The sequence below is a fragment of the Sitophilus oryzae genome, unplaced genomic scaffold (genome assembly GCF_002938485.1).
Source record: "Sitophilus oryzae breed Bouriz unplaced genomic scaffold, Soryzae_2.0 scaffold_1711_pilon_pilon, whole genome shotgun sequence".
Taxonomy (NCBI): domain Eukaryota; kingdom Metazoa; phylum Arthropoda; class Insecta; order Coleoptera; family Curculionidae; genus Sitophilus; species Sitophilus oryzae.
The window spans coordinates 227,513-252,542 of NW_022146404.1; the positions used below are offsets into that span (position 1 = coordinate 227,513).

Below are 25,030 nucleotides of genomic sequence, written 5' to 3' on the forward strand. Positions count from 1 at the left end.
AAAGCTTATATTAACAAAAAACTTTAAAAAAAATAAATAAATGGGAATCTTCCAACGGTCTAAGGGTCTAAGATACTTTAAAAAATTTCTCAGAACTTTCGACCGAGAAAAATCAAAGATTTTCTTCATTTAAGTAAGAACAATCTTCAGATTCTCACGGGGGTTTTTAACAGGACACTGTCTCCTTAACCAACACTTCAGTAGCTTGAAGCTAGATAAAAGATAACGGAGAATGCAGATTCTGTGGGAAAAATGGGAAACACCAGAACACCTCATCACTGAGTGCGCCGAGATGACAACCATTTATGTGACAACCAAACTGATATTGGAGATGGAGAACTAACCTCTATAAAATTACACCCACTCCCATTGTATTTTGTATATTATACTTTTTACTTGTTCTTCAGTGTTCGTTGGTTTTGTAATAATAAATTACAATGTTTCTAAGTGTAGTTTGCGTTGTAAACGAAATCCCGATAATATTAAAATTCCACGTTAAAAGCCATCTTTTAAGAATCTTGTATCGCGATGCTAGTCATTTTTTAGAATGGCGACAGAGACACAGGAGTAAACATTATAAATCACGCTTAAGCTCGCTATCGAAAAACATAAATTTAAAGAGCGCCTCGAGGTTTGTTTATAGAGATTTTAATCCGCGTGTACCTAAGACGAACGGCCATATTTTTCGCTCAACTTTTGGCGCGTCTCTCGCTCCTACGTAAATAAATTTTTTAGTGCCCTCCGAATATACGTTTAGGGCGGCAAACGCGCTCTTAAATTTGGGCGCGCAACGACCGGCTCATTCGCGAATAACGCTGAATTGTTTGACGGCTGGCGGTAAAAATGCACTCGCACATAAATTATGCATTTTTGGAGCGGAACAGCAGAGATAAGGGGGTGGAATTACGAGGTCGTACTTATTTGTCTCGCGAATTTTAAGCTTAACTTTTAAAATATGAGTTGAGAGTTTCGGGTGGAAGAATTTGGTATATTTTTCAGAGAAATATAATAATATGCAGTACAAGTCAGAGAATCCAGAATTAATGCATGTTACAAAACATTCTTTCCTTCTTCATGGGAATTCTCCAATAGTCTAAGACACTCGGAGAAATTTCTCAGAGCTTTCGACTGAGAAAAATCAAAGATTTTTCTTGATTTAAATTAGAACAACCTTGGGATTGTGCCGAGGTGTTTAACAGGACACTGTCTCCTCAGAAGGTAAGAAACAACAGCGATTACAGATTGTGTGGGGAAAATGGGGAAACACCAGTACACCTGATCACTGAGTACGCCGAGACGACAACCATTCGTGCCATGAATTTTGGTAACTGATATCGAAGATGGAGAACTAATCTCTGTAAAACCGTCTCAGATGCTGGTTTTTGTCAAGAAAGGGGGACACAATAGATCTGTAAGGTCGCGATAATTAACCCCCTCCCATACTTTCTATATTCTAACCAAAGCTTTTCTGATGATTCTGATCGTGAAATGAAAACATAAATATCGCCGAAGATCAGTAGATCCACCCAAATTTAAGGTTTGGTAGCTCTCAATAAAGAAGACCATATGATGAATACATCAACTACCATAAATGGAAACAATATTATTGATTCTTATAAAATTCCAACAATTAATATTAACCATAGCAAAAATTCTACCATTAATATCAACTTTGGTGTCCCTGTGTAAATAAAAGTATTGTTTCTTTTTGCTTTAGAATGTACTGTTTTAAAATAAAAAGTTCGTGTTTTATTCTCTGGGTGAATATAAATCTTGATGGTAATTAAAATTTTAGAATTTTACTCCAAAAAAATTACAAGCCTAGTTTGGCCTGATTTGTTTATCTTTCCGGGATGAAATCAAGTGTGCAAAACACTTTTTCATACTTGTTGCCAATCTTCTACTTTATACAGAGTGTCTCAATATTCCGCGAACATAGAACTAGGTACTACGTATTTTTGGAAACAAAATAAGTTCATTGGACACAATTTATCTCTATACAAAAGTGCTTCGTTTGTCCGTTAGATAGTATCAAACTTTAAAAAAATAAAAACATTTTTTCATATATTTTAAGAACCTTTACACCGATTTAAAGGATATTTTGAGTGTCTATGTTTTGCTAAGTGCAAATAAGTGCCTTAGCATTTGACTTTCACAAAAATCAAGATAATGTACGGGAATGGTAAACACTACCCCCACCCCTATAGAAATTTTCATATCAATAATTTACAATTTCACCGACGACATATTTTCTTTCCATAAAATGGTCCTTCTAATATTTACTACATTTTTTGCCTCTTGTAAAAAATGCCACATCGCATAGTTTTTGACAATTTTTTTTGGAGAATTTAGTTTTCCAAAGCAGATTTAAGAAATATACAAGGAGAATATGATTCTATTCCTATACAAATTCCTATTCTATTCTATATACAAGGAGAATATGGATATTATTCTATTTCTATATATTCCGTGGGCATAGAAGAACTACGTATTTTTTGAATCAAAATAAGTTAATTGCACATAATTTACCTTTATACTAAACTTCGGCTATCTGATAGAGGACATACATAAAAAATAAACCTGAACGTTAATTAGTTTAAAATTTATTATTTTTAAGGCTTTTTGAAATATAATTTGTGATATTATCATAAAATTCCATATTTTTGCCAACTAGATTATTAAGAGAATAGATTTTATGCGCCTCAATAGTTCGATGCGACAGAAAATATTTTTTGGAAGTCAGCTACAGAAAATTAAGTTTTTTTTTCAAAAAGTATGCGCGGTGGCGTTTTTCACAATAGACAAAAAATGTAATAAATACTAGAAGGACCATTTTACGAAAAAGAAAAATTGGTCGTTGGTGGGGTTGGAAAATATTTAGACTAAAATTTTTGTAGGGGTGGGGGTAGTTTTCACCTTTCCCGTACTTTTTCTTTATTTTATTTTTGTGACTAGCAAATGTTAAAGTACTTAGCAAAACATAGACACCCAAAATCTCATTCAAATCGGAATAACGGTTCTTATAATAACTGAAAAAATGTGTTTATTTTTTTAAAGTTTGATACCCTAACCTAACCTAACCTAACTGACAGACGAAGCACTTTTGTATAGAGATAAATTGTATCCAGTGAATCTATTTTGTTTCCAAAAATACGTAATAGTTCTATGTCCATGGAATATTGGGACAACCTGTATACATAATTCTAATTCTGTTTTTTATGATTGTTTTTAATATTTTCTGGTTTTTATTTTTTTTTTGAAGACACTCTTTAGCTTTAAGATATTTTTCGAAATTCGCTAGATTATGTTTTTTCGCCTTACTTAATCGCTCCTTCTTCTTTTTCCTGAGTTGTTTACGACCCATTACGCCGATTAGATCGCTTTGGGGTTGGCCGGGTCTTCCGCGGGCCCCGTCCCGGATTAATTCGGTTAGTTTTGGTTAATTGTGTGATACAATGGCGATTAGTCATATCTGGGACACCCACCACCGGCGTAATATATAGATTCGGCGAGGTATTAACCGAAGAGCGTCTGGTTTGTGTTGGGGCCTAATCCGAACTAATTGATGACGTGTTATTAGCTGCGGCTTTGCTTACTCGGCGAACTTTAAAGCCGATCAGCTCTATTAATGGGGTTAAGCTTTTTTTAATTGGTCAATTGTATTGTTATTATTTTTAAGATCATATATGGTTTTGCTAAATACTGTAGTATTTGTGTATATATTTTTATACAGAACGTGTCACAAAGTTTGCATTAAAAGGGATTTTTTATTGTTTATTTTTTAAAAAAGTTATATGGAATTTCTTCAGCATTTCCAATGTCAAAAGGAAATTATTTTAACATACCTCATAAGACGATGTCGTGGAGGCAAATTCCTAAAATTCAACGACAAGAAGGCGGAATATTGGAAAAGTAAAAAAACGTTGTTCAGAATGTGGATACTGGCCTGTGTACCAGTATTCATAAATATAAAAGGAATATAAACACCAAATATCCAAAGTAACGACATAAAACTAAGCGAATCTAATCAAATTTATTTATAACGCAGTTATTATACACTTATTGACCGATACCATAAAATTTTCATGTATTATCAAGTTAATGCTCTTTTAAAATTAAAAAATGTATAGTCATCAAAACAAAATGTTGTTATTTTTGCGAAAGTTGGAAACATCTTGTTCGAATGGTTTAACAAAGTAAAGAAATTAAAAACCACTTAATCATTAAGGTTTATGTTTTCTCGATATTTTGTTTTTTAGTTTATCTCAATAGTTTTATTTTTATTGGAGATGTTTGCTTTTGCAGAAGACACTAAGGATTTACAGCAATCTTATCATTAAAAGATGCCTTGGTTTTAGTCCTCAATAGCACATCTGTGAAATAGTGTTTATTGTGTTTGTAATTCTACTGTAATTGAAAATTCACTTTTCAAATAGTATCTTTTCATAATGGTGTTTTTGAAAATATATGGTCGAAAGTAAAGATGGTATGGTCGGCTAAAAACACTTTTTAGCCGACCATACCAATAGGTATGGTAGGCTATTAAGATCGGCAAAAAATTTTTTTTTAAATTTTACTCAAAATGAGTTATTTGGGTCATAAATGACCTAAATACAAAATATTTTCATGGTGTCTGTCTGTCTGTCCGTCTATCCGTCTGTAACACGATAACTCAAAAACCGCCGAACCGATTTTAACCAAATTTGGCACAAAAATACTGTGGCACCCGAGAATCTGGCCATTAGTTTTTGGTGGGGGTGGGGGGTTGGTAAGGGGGTATGGGAGGGGGTTAAACATTTTAAAAAATCGTAACTCCAAAATTACAGTAGCTAGCGAAACGCGGTTTTCAAATTAAGATTAGGAATAATATTTGCAACAAAATTTGTAATAACATCAAAATCAGTCAAAGTCGCAGTTTTCGAGATATTAACATATTTTAGTATGGGCGGCTATACGTGCCTCTCGGCGCCAATTTTTTTATTTCTTTATAAGTCTTGTTATGAATTTCTATCAAGAATCAACTGAAGTAATTAAATTCATTTAATTTTTTTCTCTTGGTATTATTCAATATATTTGTATTGTTCCCTTCGAAGAACACATTCTTGTATTACAAATTGCTTTAGTTTGTAACTGTAATAGATAATTATTTGTTATCTCTTTGTTGGTAATATATGACAGTTAATTAGTGCTATCTTAACATACAGATAAAGTTTTGATACTGATAGTATTAATTTAATTATACAGTATGGACAGATATTATCTGTTATAACCCTATTATCTATTTAAATACATTTATCTGTTTATCCAATGTTAACAGATATGTTATAATTAAGTATTTTATTTAAATATTAGTGATAATTAAATTATAAATACTATCGTATGACAAAACGGCGTCCAGTTGGCTGGCAAATGACGGTCGATGACTTTTAACATATAAATTTACATATAAAATGACAAGCGATATTTATTTCATCGCCATCGCTGACCGTTTTTTTAGATCACATTGTATAATTTAAATATATTATTATATGATCTATTTTTAATAAATTGGATGTAGGTATTATATTTCTAGATATTTAAGATATAATAGTAGTTGTTACAGTCGATCAGCTATTGTATGCATGCATTTGATAGATATTCAATGATTGAATGCACCTGATTATTATTATTCTGGTGCATATGCATGTAACAGTTTACATAGAGTATTTGGTTAATTTTAGAACAAGGGAATATAAGAAAGATGATAGTTTAAATGATGAAGAACACTGTTTTGCAATATTTTATAAAATTACAAAGATTTTGCAATAATTAATTTGTTTATTTTAAATTTTATACTATATTTTTTGATATTATTACATATTATTATCTGGTATTGTTATGAATCTTTTTTTTCTTACCCTAGTTTTTTTTTGATTAACTTTGCACTAATTATGCCGTTTTATGACTCTTTGGCATTATTTTCTTCAAAACTTTTTTCCGATTTTCCGCTACACAAAAACGAAAGTTTAGAACTGATCGCTTCCTTGCCATTATCCTTTAGCTTTATTGCTGGATGTCAGTAAAATTTTACAAATCTAATTCTCTTAATAGTCTCGTAAAATTAACGATAGTTGCTGACTAATGGACGCTGTTTTAGGGCCGTTCTACACGTACAAATGGCGGCGGTATTCTGCTAATTTATTTTGTCGAATTAGGACAAGTTTCCAGACTGCGAAATAAAACTTTCGGAAATAAATAATTGGACGATTTATTGCTTAAAAGTTTAACAATTTTTTGATATGTTTTATTTTAATTCGAAAGTTTATTTTGTTAGTTGTTAGTTTTACATAATATGTAACATAATATGCTTTTCCGCTGTACCCTTCATATGTTTTATACCAATAACTGTGACATTTGACATCGTATAATATTTTTGGCAATACACAATAAAACTTCACCAAAAACCCTACCTTTTTTAATGAGTATTATAATATCTCAAAATATTAACACTACATAAGATAGGCTGTCTATACTCTGTAAAGAGAATGTCATTGTAAGAAGAATAATAATTTATCTATATAATTAGGTCTAAAATAAAATTTTTAATAATATGAATTAAATAAATAAAATAAATAAATTAAATTAAACTCTTTCAGGATCTTGAAGGCGATACTCCTCTTCATGATGCTATTTCCAAGAAACGGGACGATATGCTGACATTGCTGCTGGATCACAGTGCGGACATCACATTGACCAACAACAATGGATTCAACGCTTTGCATCATGCGGCTCTTCGAGGAAATCCAAGGTAAGTCTAGTTATAGATATAAATTTAAAAATTTAGATTTCCTAAATATATAAAAATATTTTAGTTTAGAAAAAATATTCTGCGTTTTATGTCTAAATTTTTTTCTAAATTACACAATATATTTTGACAAATGTTTGTCAGTTATGTTAATAAATGACACGTGGACGTTGATCTATAGAAATTATTTATGTATTAGTTTAAAGTTAGTTAGGTTTAAATTAGTTAGGTTTTTGTCAAAGTATTGGTTTATACAGTAAATCTTGGATTTTTTTCCTTATTTTTTTTCAATTTTTACTTCATCAAATTATATTTAATTATTTTATTTATGTGTGTAGTAGAAGAACTTGTGGGAAACGGAGATATTCTGATATGTTTTGCAGCATTTTGTACATGAGATTAATATAATAGGGTCATTTTCGTCGTTTCAAATTGGAAATCGACTGCGAACGGATAAAAAATATCTTTAACTTATCGATAAGGCTGCTGAGTTATGTCGTCGATCCATGCCAGGAACGATAAGATCCCGTAACGAATGAGATTCCTATATACCAGGCCAGTTCAACATTTATCGTCTTCGACATAAAAGGAAACAAGATATACCTTTGTGGTGGGTGTTTCAATTAAAAAAAAATCAACTTGGATATTTTTTATTTATTTGGGACACTCTGTACCTTTTGAAAATAATTTTAAATTGTAGCGTTATTGGTCCTCCAACAATGCCATCACTCACAATAATTTCTGAAAGTCTTATCATTTGGCTACAATACTCCGTGTCGAATGGGGTGAATAACCCTGTATAGGCATTCTAAATAGTTTTTCTTTTTGTTTTTGCTTATAAACTAAATACCCAAGCATTTTTCAAGAAGTGAACTTGCCATAAAACTACAGACAATTTCAAATTTTGTAAAGATTTGTAGTAAAAATCACGTTATTGAAATGTTTGTTGTTTTTAGCTAAATTAAATCAAATTCCATGAAATCTTTGCTGTATGTATCACACCTTAACTTAAAGAAGAATAAAGATTCATGATACCACGTAAGTAACCCTCGTAAGACTTTGTAGCTAAGTCGGCCATTATGGCGTGCGTTTTCCTCGACATGTTTTGTATTCCGAACAATTTCGGAAATAGTACTCCATTCTAGAGGAAGAAAGAAAGTAATGGAAGAGGAAAATGGTTTTCCATGCGGAGAAAAATGATTTTAATCGGATGGAATGGTCGAAAACGGCCACATATTTTGAGGCAGTATTTTTTTACGTACAGCAAGTAACCTTTACTATTTGAAATTTTTGAAATTGGGTTAGAATTGTATATTATGCCGGGTGTATTTGTATCTATTCGACGCCGACAGTTGTAGCTAAATTATTAGATTTTTAAAAATTGTGTTTTGTTGAAGGGCTACTAGAGCTACAATTTATTATTATTTGCATAATGTACAGAATATCCCAAATAAACAAATGTTTTTGAGTTGTCATAGAAAGTGAATATATTTATAATTCATATTGTATTTATAATTACTTATCAATATACCCATGAAATTTTCATATACTGTATTTTTTAAAACAAGTAAGAAATAGTACAGATATTACTGATTTGTTTAAAAACAGAAAAAATTTAATTACTTTAAGAAATGACTAAAAATCACTTGCTACTATACCTTCAGTATGAATTGATTATTTGTGCTGATTAATATATATATATATATATATATATATATATATATATATATATATATATATATATATATATATATATATATATATTTTAAATAATAAATAGGAATTATAAATTTTATTACTAGTTACGAAATGAAACATCTTTAAAAACATCTAAGGATTATGAAAAGTGTCAAATTAAATGTGAAATTTAAAAAAAATATATTTTTTGTGTTACGTGCCATGAACACCGATTCTGTTTGCTTATTCCTACATTTTTAAGAAAAAGTGAATCATGGTTTAAAATATTATGCACATTTCTAAAATTAATAAATTCCAAAAAACTGTAGTAATTCTTTACGTTCTTAAAACTAGATTGCCTAAGCAAGTCATTTTGACTGTTTTTTAATTTCAATTAGAAAAACATGTATATAACGACACAATTCCTTAGAATTTTGTGACTATTTGGACGACATATAAATGCGTTTAATAATAATTGTAGTTATTTCTTCCCTTCTTCATTTTCTGCATATATAAATGTATATGTGTTATACCTATATTAATGAATTAATTTTAAATGAACAAATGACTGTTATTATTGAAATGAGTAAATTTCTTATGTGATGAGTTCGGCCCTGTATTGAAATAACTGTATACAATTTGGAGTTGATGTGGCGGATCAAATGGCCAGAATACATTAAAAGCTAAAAGTTAGATCTTGTAGATAGCCTCTCCAAATATTTTACAATATTTTATATTTGCTTGGATCGTTTAAAAAACGACAGGAATACAAATACAACGGAAAGAATACTTGTTTCAATTAGCAGAACAGCTTTCCATCGAATACAGAGCAGACAAGACAGAATAATTAATTAGAACATGAAGATCCACAAAGATCAACTGCAACATCATCAAATCATCATCGTCTGCAACCCATTCTAACAAACGCACATACTACAGCACCGCCATTTTAATCGTTCCCGCTTTGCTGACCACTTTTCAATACACGAAGATAATTCTTACCTCTAACCTCCATATTATTATATTATTCCTATAAATTATAAATTTATTATGTATTAAGAACCATTACATAATAACTTTATTAGAAAATAATGAAATATTTTCTTAGCAGTATACCGCTATATAACTATCGATATATTTTATTAGACGCAAGCGGAAACATTCTTCTTCCGATATTGAATATGAATATTCTCTAAAGTTTATGTTGTTCGTAAAAAGAGGAAGAGATCGGGGAAGCGGCTACACAATAAAATGAATCTGAGGACGTTATGGAATTTATGGAAAGGAGAATATTTATATTTTTATGTATTTTTCATGAGACCGGGGAGCAGTAAATTTTAAACCGCCGCGGCTTGCACTTTTGACCCGACCCGTATCGTTTCCATTTTTATTTTATTTGTGCTTGTTTGCTGTCTCGTACACACTAAAATATTTACGATTTCTTAAGGTCTTTATCGGTAAAGTGCACAGTCAAAGTTGGCATAGTTGATGCGGTGTTTTAAATTTCATCGTGCTTATTTTCTTGATTTGTCTCTGTCATTTATTTTTGCCATTGATTAATATAATAAATTATTAGGACATTATCATAAAATGGTCGGGAGGTTTTTTATCAAAATATACTGTAATAATATAACTTTACTAATTAATAACTCAAAACCTCGCAAATAGTGGAATAAATTAGTGGTTTCAATTAGCGTAGAAGTTTGTTTCTTTAATTTCAATGTAAGTATTCAGAACGTCAAAATTAGTGGTAGACATTTTCCATTAGTAGAAAAAGTTATCAAACTATTAACTTTTCCCCTAATTATACTTCAACATTTGCGACAAATGTCATTTTGGTGTGTTAACTATTACCTTCCGTCAAGAGAAATTGTGGTTAGAAAATTATTAGGTTATTTAGCTTAGCTTAATGTTAGGCTTTCTCTATGGATACAACAGACTGGCAACACAAGCTGTTGCTAGGATATTCTAGTAATTTTAATTGTGTTTTTGTGAATGATCGTAAACTAAAAAGTATAAAGTGTAATTGAAACTACTAATTTATTCCACTAATTGCGAGGTTCTGAATGAAGCTAAAGTCTTAAAAAATATCACTTAAACTTAACATTTTATTAAATGGGATACCGTGTATATTTTCTCTTTAGCTTGTTTGTCTTGTTATGAGCTTTTTAAAGACAGAGTGAGTCTTAAAAAAATGCAAATATTTTCAGGGCTGGTAGATCTCGATAAATGAAACATATTTTCTCTTTACCGTTTTTCAAATAAGTCCAAAATAACCGAGAAATTACACTTTGAAAATTTTCAAAAGAAAATATTTTTTGCTTAAATTTTGAGAACCACTGTATCTTTTCTGGGTTTTCTTTCTTGTAACTTTAATCTACTATCTATGTTGCCATATTATCGAGAAATTATGTTTTTTAACTAAAAACAAAAAAAAAGTTTAACGTTTTCTAAATTATGATCGTGTTTCTGAGGTCTAAATATACTACCCTTAAAAATATTTGCACTTATTTAAGACTCACGCTGTATAATATTCTCTATACTTATTTTCATGAGTAAGGTAAAAATGCATTATTTAACTTATTAACATAAATCAATCTGGTTTAAACGAATATTATTCTTTAATTTAATTTAACCAGATAATTTTGGTTCCATCTTATATAAATCTTCATCTTAATTAAAACTGCACTGAAAATGAACTTCTGTTGATTTTAGATACCACGCTATCAATCAGAATCACTGATACTTTTGATCCACTTGTGCAATAATCTCAAATACACAGAGACTAGCGTGGAATAGCAAATAACCAACATTTGACGTCGAATAAATCATTTGATTGATTTGATTACCCAATTTAAACTAGCCGCCTATATTATTTCACCTTTTTATGAATATATTATAATTTTTAGAAAGCTCATAACAAGATAAATAAAGTAAAAAAAATATTATACCTACAGGGTATCCAATTAAAAAAAAAATAAGTTTGGGTAATATTTCGTTCTAATGTAATAACTGGTGTAACTATCCCGGATTTGTTTTATTTATGTAGATTTTATATATCTCATTGTTACAAAATTGCATTTTTTTGCTTTAAATGTAGTTTACATTATTCTGTTTACATATATTCCTACTTATTAAAGAAAACGTCAATCATAGTATAAAGTATTATGCACATTTCTAAAAAGTATCCAATTCCAAAAACCGGTATCAGTTCTTTTCAATCTTGAAATAAAGGCATTTTACAAGCGGGTCCCAGTTTGAGAAACGACGGGACATTTTACAAAAGCAACTTAATATTTTATCCGAAAACTTTTTCTCGGCATTTCAAAACCTTGATTCTGGAATCGGGCGTTTTGCGAGGAGATTTCGGGCTCTCTCCGAGAATAAATGATGTTGATAAGAATACATTTATCAATTCGAAATGGTTTGCCGTTTTATAAAGGAGTGATGGGGGAGGGGGTACTAAATTAAGACGTGGCCCCGTCTATATTAGCGCATGTGTACGTACTAAATAAATCTTTATTCAAGATTAAATGGTAATAAATTTATTAAGCGAATAATTAGAGGTTTCTATGGTAATATTATTTCGATTTATTATTAATTTTGATTAACGTCATAAAGCATCACATTTTCAATATCTATTATCAGCCTTTCCACAGCAACGAACTAAATTAATTTTGTGCTTCTTTAACATTTTAAAACAGCAAAAAATATGACTTAAATTAAAATTCTATCAATAACAATCTATCAAAGAATGAAAATGAAATTATATTACCATAGAAACGCGTTTTGATTTTTAGGATTTTCAACAGGAAAAAAATCAACTAATTTTTGTGTATTTTTAATTTTCTCTAAAACGGTATGGAAATTTGGAAAAGTATAAACGTAGTATATTTTAGAAGAAGCAATTTTTTTATGAAGAATGCATTTTTTCAAAATAACAATAAAAAAGTTTTTCCTCTTGTAAAGACAATCGGGGGACATACTGTAGGTTAACTATATATTATATGTTTTCTATGATTCATATAAAAATATATTTTTTTTCGTTTTTTTTTATCATTATGTTAAGGAAACCAATAAAGATGTCCACTCTTATACTTTTTTGGAGTTTTACGGTTTTAAACAGGACACAAATAAAACACGCATAAGAGTCCAAAAGAATCCAACAAACCAATATCACTTTATACGGCCTAATCAAAAGTGTACTTTTAGTACGTAGAGCCCTTTACGACATTTCCGTACTTTACGAGGTCCAGATAACCCAATAAAGCCTTTTAACGGCTAGATAATATACATGTAGCCGTTATACTACGACCTCTTATATGTCTTCAATTCCAGTCAATGGATCTTTACGATTTCCATTTACAAGACGTAATTCTTCGTAGAGATCAACCCATAGAGCCAAGTGCCCATAAATCTTAAAATGGAGGAGACTGAAGAGGTCCTATAAATAAGCGTAATTATCAAGGCAAGAAGGATTATTGTTATGCGCCTTCATCTTGTTTATAGAGAACTTAAGTTTCGCTTTACTACTTTAATAATGATATTTATGAGAACTTATTGTGATAAAATGTTTGGGAAAATAGAGAATAGAGTACTAAAAATATATTACACGGAAAGTAGATAAAATTGATTTTATTTTTCTAATACATATAATAATAGCTCCCGTATATAGCGTTTAACGCCTTGGGAGTAGCAAGGTACAGCTTGCCATGCTAGAGCCGTTCGGTATACAAGGAAGGTAATGTGGCTAGCACTCTACGCTTCAACCGCCTATTGTTACCTCAGGATTGTGAATCCCAAGTACTCATTTAAGGCTGAGTCGACCTATGTACCCAATCTATTTTTATTTTAATAAAAATAGTCGGCTGATGAAATGCCGGGGTAGGATTCGAACCCACAACCTTTCGATTTGTAGACGGGAGCTGTCGCAACCTTTCTAATACATATACCGTTTTAAAACAGTGTCACAGATATTATACTTTATATGGGATTTATTTATATTAATAATTTTTGCTTTGAAATAGATTAAAAATGGCACAACAGAATTTAACGTGTTGCTCTAGTGTATCTGTCAAATTTGACATTTAAAGTAACATATGGCTAAAAATCGGTCAACTTTTGAAAACATTTTTTGATGGTATGCCTACTCCGGTAAAATCATTGCAGATCTAGTTCGGTAAAAAAATACTCGAATTCAAGTATATAAAGGTGTGTTTTACGATACCGTATGAAATAATAGTGTTTTTTTCCATAGCAACTCTTAAAATTGCCTTATATCTATCAAAAATAGTAGATAAAATAGTACTTTAACCGCAAGGGTAGATTCAATGATATTTTAACAGCGAGGATAGGTTAAAAACTTTATTTCTTCTCGCGCGTTTTTTAATTGCTTCCATTTTTGAAAATTTTTGTATTCCTTTTCATAAGTTATTCGGGATTTAAATGGAAGTAGTTTGGATATGGCGTTTGTCGCCTCAACCTGAATATTTGTTGGTAATTTACTTATTTCGTTTTGAGCCATTTCTGGCTCCAATTCAATCAGCAATCGACACGAAAGAGAATTAAAAAATATTGACTCAAAACTGACAACCATAGATAAATGAAACAAGTTTAGATTGGAAAGTGCCCATAAGGACAATGTAAACACTATTTGGCGCACTAATGTAACACTATTGTTTATTCAAATTTATTATTATTTTCGTTTAATTTTATAAATAAAATACAGTGTGTTGCATACAAGAAACTTTATTTTATATAAGGGCGCATGTATGAAATACCTATGAAACATTGGAAACCGACGTTATGCCACGATCCACGATGGTTTTTGCAGTTCACAGTTCACAGTTCACAGCACAGCTTTTTAAGTTTTTAATGCCACTTTTTCACAATTATCACCGGTTGGAGTAAATAAAACTTGAATTAAACTCACAAGATAGCAATAATTACTTTGAAAATGTACGTTATAAACACTTTTCGGAATTTCTTTAATGAGAGCGGTTTAGATTTTGAAAGATTATTATGATTTTTGAAGATTCTGACTTTGACAAGAGAAAATTATTTCTGTTTTTGTTTGCCGTTGTTCTTAGCGACCGCTATAGCAGCGCCAGATCGCGTAGAACGGTCGCGACCCAAAATAATTTCGCGATCCAAAATTTTTACGGGCTTTCCAATCTAAACTTGTTGCATTTATCTATGCTGATAACTAAAGAGGCAGCTTTATTTATTTGTCAAATTACATAGAAACCAACGCCAACCCAGCACAATATTTTTCCTACTCGTAATAAATTCCTTGAATCTCTGAATATTTTTAAAACGTAACTCGCTATGGAAAAAAAAATATTGTTTTATACAAGACGATAATGCAATTTTGTCGTCGTTAGAGAAAATAACTATTATTCACCGCTTTTATGTCGTAATGAGTGTAAAGGGCGGTGCAGCTGTAACCAATCATCTACAGATGTCCGACGCATTTGACCTTGTATGTGTTAGAGATCTATGTTCTCTAAAGTATCTCTAACACCTCTACTACATCTCTACTATGTTATGTAAAGAACATGACACTGTAAGAAGAATAAAACAATTTGTCTATAGCAAATTACTTTAACCTCTTCAAAAGGTAGCAAAGTAAAGAGTAGCCGTACCCGGAAAATTACACAGTACAAAATAAACAGATACTTCTTAAATTCTATCTCGTTCCGTACAGTTACCCCGACCCGTTCCGAAAAAAAACCATTAAATTTTCGGAAGAATTAGAATGAGGCAGAGGGCAGACTGTTTGCCGCCGCCGCTATGCAAATTCCTTTAATGCATTTTTAATTACGAAGGAGGGTTTTTTCTTCAGACCTTGTTAATCGGAGCGTGGTCCGTTAGACAAACAAGGCCTCGGCCCGTCTAGCGTGACGGGCCGTTTTGGCCTCTCTTTATTTATCCTTTACAATGGCGGAACGGGGAAAAAAGAAGAGGCGGAGAACGAAAAAGAAGAAAAATGGTGTTGTACGGAGGCTTAAAACTGGCATGCCATAGGCGGTTGTTTGAAAACTTAAAGGTTGCAGTTCGTTTTGTAGTTCGTTAGATAAATTCTATAATAAATGTGTGAAACGCATCTCGTTCATTTTATAATGAATATTATTTAATGTAAATAATAACTGACCGAGCTATCTTAGAATCGCCTAACAGTGACGTTAAGTTTGTATCTAATTTTATTAGTGAAAATATGAGTAAGTTTGTAAAAATTTGAAAATTTTTGGGCTAAGAAATGTTTGTCCGGTTTTTTATTATCATAAAATATTTATGACAAAACTCAAACAAGTTCCAAAATGTGATAGCTGTTGAGTCTACCTTTTAAATGAACTTTGAATCATCAAAAAATATTAAATTTTAGACGAGTTATTAAACAATTTGTCCTATCAATCAATGATACAGTTATGAAATCTGTCTCTAGCCGTTAAGACTTGGAGAGAAAATTCAGGGATCTTTGAGGCGGAATATCTCGAAAATTACTAATTCTACGTAAAAGATTATAACAACCATTTTTGTAGGTAATTACCTAAGCTTCATTTTTTATTTTAAAAAAATTGTAATTTGAGTATTTTGGCAGATATTTGCGAAAAACTGATTTTTCGGCCATTTGGGGCCATTTTTTCAGCCAAAGCTGGCCGAGCACAATGTTACAATTTTTTCCCTAAAGCTACTCTCCAAAAGGTATACAATCCGCCTAAAAAGTCAAGGTCGACGAATTACGCCGAGACTTGGGTCTTTTCGTGTCTTTATTTACTGGACTATATGTAGTTGATAGATTGATTTGGATAGTCCTATCTACCCTTATGGATGTGGATGCCATCGCACTCTCTTGGGCACTACTTCATCTTAATATCTTATACTTACAGAGTCGCTTTTATGTTTGGAAACGGTCGATTATTAGGTAAAATATAGAAGGTACCGCAAAAAGTTAAATACAAAAATTATAGCATTTTTAAATGTCTACTGGCGAGTAATACATTTATGTATACAGGGTTGGTCATAAAGTCGTGGCACATCAAAGTTTCATTTTTTTAAATAGAACCCCTTGTATATTATTACATATTTCAATTCTTCCTTCAATTCTAAGCAAAAATCGAAATACACATAATGTACCTCAAACTAACCGTTTCCGAGTTATTGACTTGTGAACATATCACTTAAACAATTTGATTTAATTAATATCGATATGTTCAGTTTCATTTAATGATGTCATTCTGCCGAAACTGTGATACTGTTGTAATGGGGTTTAAATGCCTATTAGCTACTAGTAAATTTAAGTATACAGGGTCAGTCATAAAGTTGTGTTGTATTTAACTTTTTGCGGTACATCCTATATTTTACCTAATAATCGACCGTTTCCATACATAATAGCGACCCTGTATATAAATTACTGAATATGATTATAGTTACATTTAAATTATACTGATTGTACATTGTTATTCCTACACACTTTTTCAAGCATGTCCTTCAAATCCAGTTTTTTTCCTTCCTTAATTGTTAGTAAGAAGTTTCACTTTTTATTAGGGAGAGTATCCAAAATAGTAAAAAATAATAAAAATGTTAAATATTAGTTAGTATATTAAATTCACATTGATATCGATTTCTGTCTCGATGCCGGTATCTCTTCCGCAGCCTGTCATTACAAGCCCGCCCGTATCTGTCGGCGAATCGATAAGAAATTCATCGCCAATTCGCGAATTCTCTTCATCTGACGAAAAGGGCTCATCTTCAGCCCGTTGCACTTCACATCGTATAGTTTTTAATAGAAAAGATGGCGGTAACTGGGCCAAGCAGCATCGAGGCTTCGCAAGGACCCTTGATTGCACCTCAAAGAATTCCGACCGTTCTTTTCCGGCGGTTGCAGGATTCGTTCCTTTTTTCCTCTACAGGCAGTAATTCCCCTTTGGTCTATCTTTTCTATTATTTTTCGCTTCTTTGCCTTTGTTTCGGTTCACATAAGAAGCGGAGCTTCTTTTCGGTGTATTTTTAGCAAGTCCTAATAGTTTTGATTAGATTATTTCGATTCTGCTTTGCTTGGAATTTGAGAAAGTCCGTCAAAAAGAGCTCTGCTATTTTTATCTTTGTATTTTAGCCTCTTTTGTATTTTTAGATACATTTGATTTAATAATTTACGAAGAATTTTATGTATACCAAAATATGGAATTATAAGTATTTTATTATAAAAATTAACTTAGACTATGTATATAGTTTGAAATGTTGAAAAAGTAATAAAGTAAACATTACTAAATAATTTGATTCACTTTTACAAAATTTGTATTAAAATAACCGTCTGTCCGTTTGAGGACTCCATTCGGGTACTTCTATCCACGTGCTGAGTTTGGTTCTAATCGACCCACAATTAAGAAAAATCCTGATCCGTTTATTTAGAGCCATCGGTTCGAAATGTCGAGATGACGCTCTCGACATTTCGAACCGATGGCTCTAAAGTCATCCTGTAGCCCGTCCCCAATTATGCAGAAATCGACCCACATTTTTCTTCATTATCAAATCTTTAGTCCCACCCTGATGAAGATGTAAACGAAACGTCGCGTCGTATCCAACTTTGTAGAGTGTGACCGTGTGCACAGTCGCTCACATAGCCTATCCACTAAATCGATCGGACGACATCAACTTTTGACGTTTCTTACGTAAAAACTGTCACAGTAACACGTGTCGTACACGGTCAAGTTGGCCTTGGCCCAATCTATCGATATATCAAATTTCATTTAAATCGGACGATCTTTTCTAAGCCGTAGGCTGTCCTTAACCACTTTTTCTTTCGCCTGTTGTGTCGCGTGTCGTGTGTCGTGTCACGACTTTGAATTTTTACTCCCAGCGAGCGTAAAAAAGTTTCTACAAAGATAACAAATATATCAAATATTAAGAAAATACTGCTTTTTATAATCAGTATAATGTCTTATTTATAGGTACAGAAATATTCTCTTTAATGTCTTAAAATAATTCTTAAGTATGTTATATTGCTTAACATTTTAGATTATAAAATTTTATTTTACTACGGAAATCCAAATTGCCTTATATTAAATATGTAAAAAAGAGTTTCTGGCAATTTCGTAAACTTTAGGAGCGTATATCCTTTCGTTGAGAGTAGTTATGCCTTTAATATGCATTTGAAGCGCGAGGAATAAATATCTTTTATTTTTGCAGTGAAGTTTTCAGAGGCGCATACTTTAAAATAAGTATTATAATAGAGCAGATTTACTATGGAGGAATTAGATTTAAAACATTGTTAAAATTGTATATTAAAGTAGCGTAGTTTATATACGTTGTATTTTGATTTTCAGTATAAAACAAGTTTTTTGTAGAGAAGAAAACAAATAATGAGATTTTAAATAAGGTAACATTTTTACTACGCAATAAATTATACAGGCTGGTCCGAACTGTATTTCGGAAACTTCGGCAGCATATTCTGCAGATAAAAATAAGTAAAAAAGTTCGTATAAATGTATGTCTTAGAATGCTTAGTTTCGGAGATACAGGGTGTAAAAGTTTATTTTTTTACTCGGTAGTTTTATACAGGTACGGATTGAAAGTTATTACTCTTCAAAATAGTTAAAACACATGTAGGTGGCGCCCCCTATAAATAGGAGTCATATTGACATCAAAATCCCCAAATTTCTCATGTCAAAAAACTCCCAGACACCAATTTTCATTCAAATATTTACGTTACTTTATAAATTATTTGGAAAAAATCGAATTAAAAATGAAACTTCTACACCCTGTATCTCCGAAACTAAGCATTTAAGGACATACATTTATACGAACTTTTTTACTTATTTTTATCTGCAAAATATGCTGCCGAAGTTTCCGGAATACAGCTCGGACCACCCTGTATTTTTCCTGTATTTTCCACGAAAAATTCGGAGGTAATCTCCGTTATTTAGGTCCGGCAATTTTTTATTTTCTTTACGATTTTATTTCGGGGTTGAAATGTGAATACGCTATAAATTAACGGGGCGAATCCATTTTTCCGGACTATTATTAAATTTGAATATTTATTTGAATCGTTGTCGGGCCCGTTTTCATTGTAAATAAATTTTCTTTCTCGACATTATTGTGCTTTCTGAGTTTTGTTTATTTTGTTTAGTGAAAATTGGGGATTTTTATGTCGATTTAATGGGCGCTTTGTACGAGATGAAAATGTTTTTGCCACTGTCAGTTTGAGGTAGTTTCGTTTGTAATTGTTATTTTTAGGAAATGCTAGTTTTAATTTGTATATCAGTGTTTTGGTAATTAGAATTCCGATTTGTGTGTACGTTTTTTGCTTCAAATTGGTTGACCAATTTGTATATCAATTGCTTATTTAAAGAAGGCGTTCATGCTTCTCAAAGAGACCTGGTTTAAATTAAAAAGAAGTAGAAAAAAGACTCAAAGTCTCGGTCTCAACACGGCCTGAAATACATCCAAGTACCTACCAACTTTAGGTTTGCATTTAAACAAAATTCCCAAAAGTTTTTTATTCTAGGAGCTACGGATACCCGACGAATTATTACCGCGCCCTACAGTATACAACTAGCCATGCATTTTTTAGAGAAATATTCCAGTAATAACCCATATGTACGTCCCTGATGAATCTGTCAATATATTTTTTGAATTTAAATATATGTCATTCAAATCGCTAAAAATACATGGAAGAAAATAAATCGAAAAAAATTAAGACTTGAAGAAAGCAGAATCGGACCTATCTATGTTGATATAAAAAATAAATCGCTTTCATTAAAATTTTTGAAACACTTTGTAGATATATTTTATATTAGTTTGGATATTAATTGTCAAAATATACCTACTCTGAATATCCATTTACTAATCCAAAAATGGAAATATAACAATACAAAACTGTTACCCAGTTTCACAAATATCAATTTCGTCATAAACCACATGTGTATCTACTATAGAAAAAGATTGGCAAACATACATTTTTATTGTTCCGGCATTTCTATTTAGCCCCGTAGGCAGTTCGTGAAATCGTTCGTTCGTTCGCTTAAGCGGAGGAGCGACGCAACTACTCTGCGCAATAAAATAAAACAAAACCTCTGCTAACTTATAATCCACCAACTATCCAATTTCCCCAAGTTTGCGGACCGTTGGGCCGGAAGGACAATAGAGAAAATAAGATTGGAGTGGAATGGGATAGAGAGAACGAAGGCTGGAAACGCTAGTAAAGGAGAGGGGAGATGGGATAGAAGGCGCAGTAAAAAATCATGTTTGAAATAAGCGTGAGGTTTTTCAGTATTAAAACACGTCTCAATAAAACTTCATTGCATAATAGATTATAAGTTGAAATACGTTATAACTTCAAGGAATGATCAACGTAAAGAATGTGTAAAATTTGATAAATAATACCACATGTTGGTTAGAATTTTCAGTAAAAACATCATACATAAAATTCTATCTCGTATATTGATATTTATTATTTTCCTGTTACACATTGCTACATTTATAAAAAGCATTTTCCTATTATTTAAAATAAGGTTATTGAGTTACCTTTATATTTGTTTGTTTTATTTTGCATAAAAATGTTGTAAAATGATTTCAAAAAACATCTAAATAAGTGATTTACTCGTAATTTTGAAAAAATATTCCTCAATAGTGCCCGTTTAGAGTAATTACTTTAATCCCAGAATATCAAATATCAATACTGCGGATAAATAATATACCGGATGACAAAAAAGTAACTGTAAATAATTGCTACACACCACCTTTTCATATACACGGTGTTTGATAATGATTAATAGTTGTCCCTTGCTTAACCTTAAAATCGAAGTGAAACTTCTTACTAACAACTACTAAACTGAAGGATTTGAAGGACATGTTTGAAAAAGTCTAGTTTTAAATGTTAAAAAAGTATTAAATTAAAAATTAATAAATAATTTGAATCACAAAAATTTGTATTAAAATGACAGTCTGTCCGTTTGTCCGCTTGTGGATTCCAGTCGGGTACCTCTATCCACGTGCCAAGTTTGGTTCCAATCGATTAAAGAAAATTCTGATGATTTCGTCCATTTAGGGGCATCGGTTCGAAACGCCGAGGTGTCGTCCTGTAGTCCGTCCCCAATTATGCCGAAATCGACCCACATTTTTCTTCAATATCAAATCCTTAGTCCCACCCTGGTAAAGATGTAAACTAAACGTCGGCGTCGTATTCAACTTTGCAGGATGAAACGGTGTGCACCACCGCTCACATTGCTTACCCACTAAATTTGATCGCGATCGGACATCAACTTTTGACGTTTCTTACGTCAAAATTAACTGTCACAGTGATACAGTTAAATTAGCCTTGGTCCAATCTATCGACATACCAGATTTCATTTAAATCGGACAATTCTTTCTAAGCCGTAAGCTGTCCTTACCACTTTTCTTTTCGCGTGTCGGGTCGCGTGTGATGTCACGGCCTTGAATTTTTACTCCCAGCGCGCGTAAAGAAGCTTTAATCCTTCAAACTTAATTATAATTTCAAAGTTCAAAATAACCTGACGAGCTGATCAAATTTAAATTTTACTCATTTTTAATGAAAACAGTTATCAAAAAATATTATCTATAACATAAATTATTAATTAATATTACTTATAACATAAACAATAGAAAATAAACAAGAAATGGAAAAAAGACTCAAAGTCTCGGTCTTAACGTTTAAAAACGTTGGATTACTTTATAACTCTTCATCTAATAAAAAATAATAGACAGGGTGTTCCATTTAAAAAAAAACAAAGAATAATTATTTTATATTTTAGAAAGTTTGTCATAGAATTTTTAACACCCTGTATGATTTAAGATTACGATATTTACAGCAAAGTTAAGTATATCCATCTAAACAGATGGTTTTACAGAGGGTAGTTCTTTATCTCCAATATCGGTTGTAGGTACCAAAGTTTATGACACGAATGGTTGTCGTTTTCGCGCACTCTCTGATGAGGTAGGTGTTCTGGTGTTTCCCCATTTTTTTCACAGACTCTATGAATTCGCACGGACTCTGTGCATTCGCTGTTGTTTCTTAGCTTCAATCTACTGAGGTGTTCATTGAGGAGACAGTGTCCTCTTAAACACTCTTTGACAATCCAAAGATATTCGAACTTAAATCAAGGGATTCTGGGGACTCAAAGGACTCTTGTTCTTACTTAAATCAAGGCGAATCTTTGACTTCGAGTGTCTTAGACCGTTTGTACCAACCATAATCTACATCACACAATTTTGCGAGAAAATTAACGTTCTTCACCATTAAAACTGTAGAGCGCGCTTGGCCTTAATGGGTTCTTCTAGCGCCTGGACATCTCCTACGTCCGTAAGGGTCGCACTCCACAGGACAAGTTTAATGCTTCGGGCTCGATCTTTAATCCCGACCGGACGGCCATCCAGACGCGCGAAGAGGAATTATCTGCGACGTTATCTGGACGAGGTGATTTGTGGGCCTGGGCGGCGGTCACGCGTTTGAGAAATCGCCCGGATCGGAGATTGCGGTCGCAATAAAGCCCCGACATGTTGTTTTGCCAAAGGATGAGGTGGCTTTCGCTATACTGGTCATTAAATGGGCCGGCTTAAAATGTGGTCGTGTCGGTTATGAAATATCTCGGTACTTTGTAAGGAACTGTGTGGTTGGATTTATCAAAGATTTTCATAAAAGACTGTGTAACCAAAGTGTGTTAAAGTTCAAAGTTACATTAATTTCAATAGATTAATGTGATTTTCCAGGTTGTCGATAAATTAATGTCTAAAATGAAAATATTCTTCCTTTTTATGCAAATAGTTATAGTAGAAAGTTCATTGCGGAATCTTTATTGAGTTTCGGCTTCGCTGATGAATTTCGCTCTGAATTTTTCTGAGAAATATTTTGAGAATACAGGATGTCCCAGGCTACCAAAAAAGCATATTTTCAAATTAAAGTTGTATTTTTAAATGGAATACTATATATTTTTTAGCTCAGTGGGTTTGCCATTACATATCCATTTTAAAAATACCATAATGTCATATACTATAGAGAGTGTGTTTCTGAAACAAATCCGTTTTTAAATTAAATTTACTGCTTATTTAAAGCCCTCTCAAAATTCTTAATTCGAAGAATTTTAATTTTTTTTTGACAGGAAGTACTGTATAAGAGTGTCTTCTTTAAAATTCAGTGTACCAAAGTTTGCAATCTTGTTTGAGATATAGAGGGCGAGTAATAATTAAATGTTGTATTTTTCTCTGCTGTTTTAAATAGAACACTTCCTATATCTAAAATAGATATTTAATGAGAAATTTGTATTTTTTAAAAATATGAGACAAAATTTGACTTTTGTTTTTTCAATAGTTGGGGTTTCTTAAGTAAGTAAGTAAGTTTGCGTTTATCATTAAAAGTATTATACCTATCTACTATAGTGCGGGCCTTTTGTCAATAATCCATTACTTTTAAGGGTAGCTTCTCCGAAAATAGATTTTAGTTAAATGCCCCACTTTTCACGAAATGTATTAAGTTTATATATGCATTGCGAAATTAATTCGGTTAATAAAGTTATTTAGATCTTGGTGTAGTTCCTACTGATAAGGATGAAATTTATGTGTATTTTCTATTAACACTCCTCTGAGAAACGTCCGCTTGAGCCGATGTTTCTCGAAAGAAATCATTCGGATTTTCTTCTTCAAATAATAATAACACATTCAGCTTACTCTCTTTTTTGAATAACCTTGTATATATCAATATTCATAAATACATAGTACATATTTACAGGAATATTCAAACAAATATATTTTTGGAAATTGGATGAGGAAATCTTGTTTTTTTCTTGGTATTGGATATACTGAAGTGACTCATTTTCTTAAAAATAAAAAATCCATTAACTTCCGTAAACTTTTTGGTACACACTATACAAGTTTTCCAAATTCAATTTCACGAAAGCATAACCGTAAAATCTTACTCAACGATTCCGACACTGCATTAAACCGGCAGGTGCTAAACCCAAAAACGCCCCTCGAGACCACTCACTGTAGGTCACGCATCGACAAAGGCGCCCTCTATACGGCTGATTGACGAACGGTGTTTTCAGTTATATGACGCGGTCGTCCTATATTCCTCCCTTCATGTTGCTTATTTATCTTTTCCTCGGGTAAATTGCGCCGCCTGAAATAGGTGCTCGGATGGTCGAAAGGTGTGGCAACAGGGTTGTAAAGGGTAGAAAGGGCCAGGTTGGCCGGTTCCCGATAGATCCGATAATGTTATGATCGATGTTCATTTATTAGTTCCTAGATTCCGGATTAATTTTGCAAATTTTGAAATACAGCGTGTCCCACGCTGACCGTGCATTAGAAGTTTCTAGAGAACCACAACATCTAGATTGGAGATTTTTTGCACATCATTGTTTTACAACGAGACCTATCAATTAAAAATATTTTCAATATGGCGGCACGGAAATACCGGAAGTTGACAGCAACTTTCTTATTTTAAATGGATGCCCCCATTTTTTATTACATACTTAAATTCTCTGTAAAATTCTATAAATATTGATTTTAAACTCTCTAGACCTAACATTAACCGTTTTTGAGAAAAACAATTTGAAC

The 25,030-nt window shown here is 32.0% G+C and overlaps 1 protein-coding gene across 1 annotated transcript in view; it reads left to right on the forward strand.

The window, feature by feature from the left end:
• LOC115881275 (E3 ubiquitin-protein ligase mind-bomb) overlaps positions 1-6,808 on the forward strand; it is a 117,482-nt gene extending 110,674 nt beyond the window's left edge. The window contains exon 9 of the mRNA XM_030898692.1: positions 6,636-6,808. Coding sequence (XP_030754552.1) covers positions 6,636-6,791 — 156 coding nt within the window. The 3' untranslated portion in view covers positions 6,792-6,808. The remainder of the gene's footprint in view (positions 1-6,635) is intronic.
• The last annotated feature ends 18,222 nt before the right edge of the window (positions 6,809-25,030 follow it).